The sequence below is a fragment of the Acanthisitta chloris genome, unplaced genomic scaffold (genome assembly GCF_000695815.1).
Source record: "Acanthisitta chloris isolate BGI_N310 unplaced genomic scaffold, ASM69581v1 scaffold17000, whole genome shotgun sequence".
Lineage (NCBI taxonomy): Eukaryota > Metazoa > Chordata > Aves > Passeriformes > Acanthisittidae > Acanthisitta > Acanthisitta chloris.
Window position 1 is genome coordinate 41997 of NW_008651269.1, and position 8492 is coordinate 50488.

General features: G+C 39.6%; 1 protein-coding gene across 1 annotated transcript in view; it reads left to right on the plus strand.

Annotated features, from left to right (window-relative positions):
• Positions 1–7335, plus strand: part of NUP205 (nucleoporin 205kDa) — a 48250-nt gene extending 40915 nt beyond the window's left edge. The window contains exons 35-44 of the mRNA XM_009072619.1: positions 1–76; positions 291–417; positions 1356–1432; positions 2276–2404; positions 2925–3051; positions 3747–3913; positions 4327–4450; positions 5327–5455; positions 6069–6142; positions 7085–7335. The exon at positions 1–76 is cut by the window's left edge and continues 48 nt beyond it. Of these exons, the coding sequence (XP_009070867.1) occupies positions 1–76; positions 291–417; positions 1356–1432; positions 2276–2404; positions 2925–3051; positions 3747–3913; positions 4327–4450; positions 5327–5455; positions 6069–6142; positions 7085–7237 (1183 nt within the window). The 3' untranslated portion in view covers positions 7238–7335. The remainder of the gene's footprint in view (positions 77–290; positions 418–1355; positions 1433–2275; positions 2405–2924; positions 3052–3746; positions 3914–4326; positions 4451–5326; positions 5456–6068; positions 6143–7084) is intronic.
• Positions 7336–8492: the final 1157 nt, after the last annotated feature.

The window sequence follows — 8492 nt, forward strand, 5'->3', positions numbered from 1 at the left end:
TCTTCTTCCAGCTCTTCAGCTGTGCCAAGTGATCCTCACATCCAGCATGGCACAACACCTGCAAGCAGCAGGACAGGTAAGTTCCAAAAGGTGCTAGAGTATCACTGCTACTGCTCATTCAAAGAAATGATAGGCCTTTTTGCTCTGAAAATAAACTTTTTGCTAAAACCCCCATCCTCACTGCTACAGGAGGTTACTTTAAAATTCTTTTACTTTAAAGCATTGCTTCCTCTCCGCTCACTGCTGAATTTTGAGTCATTCATTTCTTCCCTTTTCTTCTTCTGGTGCAGGTTTTGCAGTTTCTGATTTCCCATTCAGATACTCTCCAGGCAATCCTGAGGTGTCAAGATGTTAGTGTTGGATCTCTCCAGGAGCTGGCCTCCCTGACAGGAATAATCAGCAAGGCAGCTTTACCTGGTAGGAACTGCAGTTTTGAAGTCTCTTAGCCCCATCTGCATGAATATCAGGCTTTGTTTTCTGTAAAGGAAGAGGAAGACACAGAATAAAATAAAAACAACCATACAGAATCTTCTTGACATGTAGAGCACTGGGAAAAACAAATGTTAAATAATTGTTCTGAAAGTAAATATGTGGATTTGCGGTGGACATAGTGCCCTTACTTAGGTATTTGACTTCCCATTTTCGTTTCATCATGCTACTTGACAGGAAATACTTTTGTCTCAGAGGTGACTTGCAAATAGAAGTATTCAAAGTACATGTGGTATCTTCAAAAAAGAATTTTCATTCAGTAAACTCTGTGACTGAGGAAATCAAGGCAGAAAATTGTTTGCATTCCCATATTTTTTGTTAAGGTCTTCTCTGCTTTTGTGTTTTACAAAAGAAAACTTCTCGGGGAAACACTGCAGATCAGCACACTGACATTTATCTTGGGTGACTTATCTTCATAGAGGCCTAATAATTATTGTGATGGATATAGTGATACCTTCTGGTGCTGGAGGACTTGCTTACCATTTCAGAATAACCTCTCTGTTTTGATTTACTGGCTTTCTTTGTTCAGGAGAGATGTCTGACTACAAGAGTGCAGAGCCCAAATGTTTCTTTGCTTACCATAGACAGAGCTTTGCACAACAGCTGCAATTTTCATCCCAACCTCTCTTCCCCCTGCCCCTATTTGATTACTGACCAGAACAGTAAGCTACATGCTCTCATGCATCACCTAAGTAGCTGCATTCATTTTTGAATGTTTTGCTCAAAAAAGATATAAAAATATAAGTTTTATGTTTGGCTGAAATTTTTCTGATCAGTGCTTGTATTTGAATGTATGTACTGCATAAATCTGTTTTAAAATAAAAACCAAACTCAAACGGTTACTTAATGGCTGTATCTTTTTTCAGGCGTGTTAAGTGAGCTGGACACAGATGTTAACGAAGGGACACAAATGGAGCTACGAGGACACATAGGGCGATTTCAGGTAATAAAGTTGTGTATTTAACCCTTGTCCTTTTAGAATTGTGTATCTAGAGAGTTTCTTCCTATCTATTTACTCTGAATAGTAGCAGTTATGAAAGGGATGATTTCCACTGTCTAGAAGAATATGTGGTGGTTTGTGTTGGGGGTTTTTTGGGATGGTTTATGAGTGAGTGTGATGGTGTGGTGTATGGTTTTGGTGGTTTGGTTTTTGATGTCTCCCCCTACCTCCCTGCCAAGTAGGAAAGATAACATTTGGCAACATCAGAGTTGCATCAGGGACTTTGTTTCCCTCCCTGGCTTAGGATTCATCTTCTGTGGAAGAGAAGAATTTGAAGTCAACACCAAAGCGTGTGAAGTAATGCAGAAATACTCTGTTATGACTTTTGCCAAAAGCATGTCCAGCTCAGCAATTTGGAGTATCGAACATGCTAGTGTTTTATTTTCCTGTTGAATTACCACTGCATTAGGTTTTGCACTCTACTTTTATGGAACTTGTAATGTTCATAATCAGATTTTGTTAGTTTGTCTAGATAGGTAAAAGTGTTTCAGGTGTGGGAATGGGTAAACCTAAACTATTATTGATGCTGGTCAGTATAACAGTCTGCAAGAGACATAATATAAAGTTGTGCAGTTTTGAGTTGCATTGTGTCTTAAGGTGCCATTAATTTCTAAATTCATTAAAGGTTAGTTAAAACATTGTTTTTAAAAATACTGTCTACAAAGCGCTAAAAGTTTTATCTACATTGCTCTCTTGTTGCTTTAAGGGATATGTATCACTTAAGTGAAAAGAATCTTGTGCTTCCTTTGTTGAGATACTAATGAAAATGCTCATTTCTTACGACAGCGCCAGTGCTTAGGACTCCTGAGTCGGTTTGGTGGTTCAGACAGACTGCGTCAGTTCAAACTGCAAGATGATAATACAGGGAGAGACAGAGTGAACAAGAGGGATGAAATTGAGTTGGCCATGCAACAGGTGGGGACAGCTGTTAGAAACTTCAGGCTCAACATTTTACCTGCTGCACAGATTTGTTTAGCTGTCATACTTTTTTCATATGATAGTGGTATGCTCTACACTGGTTTTAGTTTGGTATGGTAACTCTTGAAAATACATTTACTTACATTTGCATCAGAAACCTTTATTGTTTTAAGTTTACCTCTGTGAACTTTGAAGCCTTAAATTGATCAGAAATTTCCAAAATGAAGGCTGGGTATGTAGAGGGCAATGGCTAACACTAAGTTAGAGCCAAAGGGGGCTTAAAACTACCCAGGAATTTTAGCTAGCAGGTTTGAGAAAGAGGCAAATTTGCAAGTCCTAGACTTGAAGTAGAAGAGAGGCTGTAACTGATCAGAAAAGAGAATTGTCACATTTCTGGTGAGAAGAGAGGAGCAAAGCATGTTGTTCATTGACATTTATTCATCTAGAATTTAATGCTCCAAAGCCTGTAGACATTGTAATTGACATGCTGTCTTTTTGGTTTTGTTTTTCTTGGCAGATCTGTGCAAACGTGATGGAATACTGTGAGTCACTGATGTTGCAAAGTCCCCCCAGTTTTCAGCTCACTGTTTGTCTGTTTACTCCTAGCCTGTCAGAATCAACCAACCGAGATGGCCCTCGCCAGGGTGAGATTTTGCACTTGCTGTTTTGTGAGACTGAATGGTGTGACATTTGGGCTAGTAGAAAATAATGGACCGGGGGCTAATTTGTTTCACTTTTTGCTGATACTGTCGCTGCTCACTTCCTAATTCTGGAATTAGACACAACCTTGTACTAAGCCAAATCAGAAAACTAATCCAAGTTAAAATAAATTATTTTTTTCATTCACTTCCTGTGGCAGACTCAGAAACATATATATGAAAGAAATGTGTATGTAAATAAATAGCCCAAGACAAGGAAAGGTGAAGATTTTTTTTGAGGGGGAATCTGTGCTGGATTACATTATGTGAAACTAGGACCTCGTTTGACATGTAAGGATGTGTTTTGATGCTGACTGGAACTCTTCCTTACAGCACATGGCAAGGGTTTACAGTGTGCTGTTATGCAGCTGAGTGGTTAAATTATATAAATACTAAGTCTGCTAAGCTAGTTACTTTTCACGTGTTACACTCAGTACTGCAATATGCTGACTGCCTTCTAGTACTGCAGCCAGAGAGCCTAGACTTTCATTTGTATTACTTCTGACACACAAGTGCAAAATACAAACTTGCCAGCACTTTCCTGTCTTTCACTACTTTATTGACAGAGAGCATACCTTATTGATTTCTTGGTTTTGGTTTTTGTTTTTAATTTATTTTAACTTGTTCAACATCTTGTTTAGATACACAAGTACCAGTGGTCCCATACTGGCACTTGCCTGGCTTGGGCATTATTGTCTACCTGCTGAAACAGAGCACTAGTGATTTCTTCAGCTACTATGACAGCCATCGTCAGAGTGTTAACAAACTGCAAAATGTGGAGCAACTACCACCAGATGAAATAAAAGAGGTAATTGCTTTTCTGACTCAGTAGTTTCTGTATTGTATTGTAGTAACTTACACATAGCTGTAACAGAGATTTCAAAGCACTTAGAGATGTAAATTGTTCCAGTTCTTGTGCATATTCCTTTCTACTGTTGCTGAATGGGTCCACAGAATAAGTGATCTAAAACTTTGGGGAGAATGTTGGGCTTAACTTTGCAATAGGTGTGATTTTCATTATAGTTGCTTAGGGATACATTTAATTTTTTCATTTTTTGGGTCAGTAAGGTTATGTAAATTCAAAACAGAGAGCAAGGTTTGCAAGAAATAGGAGCTGGCAAGGAAGTTCTAGGTATTAATAAGTGATTTTATTTGCTTATTTCTCTTAATGTTCTGTTATTTGCTACAGTCTTCCTGGTTATTTTTCTCTTCCTATCACAGCTGTGTCAGTCAGTTATGCCAGCTGGGGTTGACAAGATTTCCACTTCCCAAAAATACGTATTGGCAAGGCGACGCCTGGTGAAGCTAATAAACAACCGAGCCAAGCTGCTCTCTCTCTGTTCTTGTATCCTTCTAAAACTGAAGTCATCCTCAAGGTGATGCTGCAGAAAAGCAGAGAAATGGGCTTTTTAAACTTGGATTTCCCAACCCCTTGAACAAAATGTTTTGCCAAAAAAAGGAAATGTGAAATACTGACAATTACTTTTAGAGGGTTTTGTTCTTCTGTTGCCAGAATGTAAGGATTTTCAAGTTAGGAATTCCCATTTTGGAGACCCTGCTAGGACTTCCTGCAACAGGGTAACAAAGGAGTTGTTACAGCTCAGCTCTTCAATGCAGTTTCCAGAGCCCCCAAACGTTCACATATGTACGAGTGTGGTGGAAGAAATATTTTGAAAGATAATTTTGATGTGCCTGTCAGAACTGGAGTTTCCAGTCTTACAGTCAGCCTTGCATAAACCTAATTTCATAAATACTAATAATTCTATGAAAATAACCAGTGACACACAAAAGAATTGTCAACAGATGAGAATTTTCCACTGAAACCTCCCTTGGGAAAGATGTGCTCTTGCACACTTACCTGTCGTTACTGCCATCTCTGGCTTTATAATCTCAGCTCTAGTTTGCTGTCTCTGCAACTGAGCTGCCATTGCACACCACATGAGCACTCATTCTCTGCCCTGCTGTGGAGGGCTGGCTTAGGACCTCTCCAGGCTGAGCAGCAGTGACAGAGCCAGCACTGTGCTGAGGCAGGTAAGGAGAGTGAGTGTGAGCGTCCATCGCCAGGGCCATAGCCATGGGGGTGAGAATCTCCTTGTGGAGGAGGTGACAGATGGTTGAGATAGTATCTTCGGCTGCTTCCAAGTGTGTAAATATGCTCATATAGTAATTGGACAATCTAAAGACAACCAAATTGGACTCCTTCACTTAGATGTGTCTACAGATATTATAGAAACATGTCTCTTCATTCTTTGGCGTCACCTGGAGCACTATCTGCTGCATTGCACACCCACTGACTCCCAGGACCCACTGCTGTCCTCTAGGATGTCCTTTAAGAAAGGAAGGCTGCAAGGTAAAACTTCTGAAACATCAAAATACCTTTGAATAATTTCTGGTGGTTTACTTTAAAACTGATTTGCTACTATTAATATCTTACCACTTAGATTTAATGAAAGAGATTCTGTTTGGATTTGGCACACCTTTGGATTTTCCACTGGAGAACTGGCAATACAGACATTGTTGAGTCATAGACTTTTGGGTTTTGTGTATTACACATAACCTCCAAAGGAAAGTAAAATTAACTGGTTTTTAAATCCCTGTTCAAAACAAGTGAAGTTCAAATAATATAATCAGATCAGTGGTTCAAAACAGCTTATAGGAAAATATTTCAATATAATAATCTAAGATCAAATTAAGAACTAAAATTAATATTGGTGGTTTTAAGAGTATGTTTAGGATTATAGGCACCATTGATTCAATGGAAGATTTTAAGTTTGTTGAATTTTGTTTAAAACAAAAGGGATGAAAGGTCACCAGAAAGGGAGAAGGGACTTAGGGAGGAGCTTTTCCCTAAAAGTGCCATGTTCTATGAAGGAAATGATTTATGGCTTCCTCTGAATGTATTTTCTCTAAATAATTTAAGTGAAAAAGTAGTGTTATTTTAACCTCTCCTTTTCTATGGCTAGATTCCTTTGGTTCAGAGCCCAATTTGAATTTCAGTGGTGGACTGAATCGAGTGACCCAGCATGATCTAGACCAGGTGAGATGTGACACTGTGCTGCAGAGTACAGAATGCATTTCATTACCATGCAGCTTTGTGAGCAGTCTGACCATTGTTTTACCACCAACAGCATATATGACTTAGTGTAGGGTTAATGAAACATTGCAAAACTGTTTTTTGGGAAGTATTGTGAAGCAGGTGGCAGTTGTGCTGCTGCACATACATCTTCAAGTCTTAATATGAAAAGTTTAATGAAAATGAGCTGTTACTACCGAAAAAAGATCGTTATTTTTCTCTTATAAACCAGTCAAAGGGTGTGTGTTTTTTAATAACAGCTTTCTGAAAACAACAGTTATCCTTAAAAGACAGGCAATATGAGGGGAATTTCCCAATTTTCTGTGGTCCTGTAGCTGTTTGCTACAGCTCAGATCTAGAACTGTATGTGTGTTTTGTGATGAGGCATCTGTCATGTATTTCATTGGTTCAAGTGAAATGTACAATATCATCTTAGTAAAACACTTGGAATGTAATTATTTTTTTCAGTGACTGATTACATATGTGTTCATGAAAAAGTTTTCTCTGTGCACATGGACAGTAACTCCTAAACAGTCCTTAAAGGACTAGGAAACTTTTAATTGGAAGACACGTTTGTATAACTGAGGAAGCTGAATTTTAACTGGTAATTGCTAAAGCAGGATTTTAATTCATAAAACTTGGAGAGCTTATGAGATGGTAATACTGGGGTAATCTATAAATGTGCTGAGCCACCCAAAACCCTAAGTATATCCATTCAGAGGGAAAAACATGAGGGAGAATGCAAGTGGCATTTCATTAGAGGGGTCAGGAAAAAGCATTCTTTTGGAAGAAGTTGGGAGAGTAAATTGTAGTGAAAGGGTTGGCAGGGGGTTGATGATGGATAAGCTACGTTCCAGAAAGAGAAGATTCTGTATTGATGACTGACATCAAATTTCTGTGTCTCAGCTTCAGATTGAAGCCACAAACAGCTTCAGTGAATCTCTGCAGAAGAAGCTTCTGGACATCGAAGGTTTATATTCGAAGGTTCGGTCTCGATACACCTTTATTCAAGCTCTTGTTCGACGTATCCGTGGGCTGCTGAGGATATCTAGGACCTAAAAGACTATTGGTACATGTTGCTTGCCCTGGGAAGCAATGTATTAGGGCAGGCCTTCTGGATCATCAGATTTTATAGATAATGCATTTTCTAAATACTGGCAAAAATATTTTGTTACTTTTTTTTCTTACCCCTATGGATGAGTTTTGTGTATTCTTTCCTATTGGTCCAAACCTGACAGAAAAAATAAAGGATTGTTTTTAACTGAGTTACGATTCATGTAAAATTTCGAGCAAGGAAGAATTCTAATGGATTGCACCAAAGGAAGTTCTGCAGCTGTGATGATACATTGATGGATGCTTTCAGAGAAAACTAAAACATCTGTTGTCTGTGCTGTTCCTGCTTCACATACGGATTCAGTGAAACCATGGGCTTCAAGTTTCATCACTTGCAGGCTGTGATTACTGTGGTGTGGATTTTTATTTTGCACCCTGAACTTCTTCCTATTCCCTCTTCTCCTGCCTTTTTTTTCAGTAAGAGAAGTACCAGCTGCTTGTCTTTGGACAAGTTTATAGGAAAAAAAAGTTAAATGGGGAAAGTCATGGAAGGTGACTGTCCTATGTTCTTATGACGAGGGTGAGTAAAGTTTTCTGTGCTGTTCCTGCTGGAACAGAAGTCAAAAGGCAGAATAAAATGCATGAGGAGGAAGCCAACAGCCAGAAGTGGTAGATTGGGTCTGTAGCTACAGATTGTTCTCTTAAGACATTTGTATTTCCTTCTCTCTTCTGTAAAAAAGCTATTAAAAAAAGTGTTAACCACTGATTATTGACATCAGAGCTGTTGGGTTTCTCCCTTACAGCCCAGTTTTCACCACCTGTGCCTTGTAACTTCTCTTTCCCCTGAGTTTTCCCTAGTTTGTATTTCACGGTTTTTTGGACTTTGTATTTACTGATCCCTTTTTTACAGGGATGACAACCACCCTGATGTCAGGTGAGGCTCATTCTCTAGTCCATAGGCACAGCTCGATAGTAATGTCTTAACAGTTGGACTTTGCCTGTTGCCTCTCACCGCGGCTTTCCTTGTTTCTCCATCACCTCCGTGAAACCCAAGGTCTAACGTGCAGAGTTTCTTATTAAATACAGAAAGAGCTGTGTGACCGCTCCTGCCACGGGGCAAGAATGTGTCGGCAGGACCGGGATGGGCTGTGCCCGGTTCGCTATGGGCTGTGCCCGGTAGGGGCTGTTCTGTGCCCGGTTGGGGCTGTACCCGGTTGGGGCTGTACCCGGTCGGCACTGTGCTGTGCCCGGTCGGGGCTGT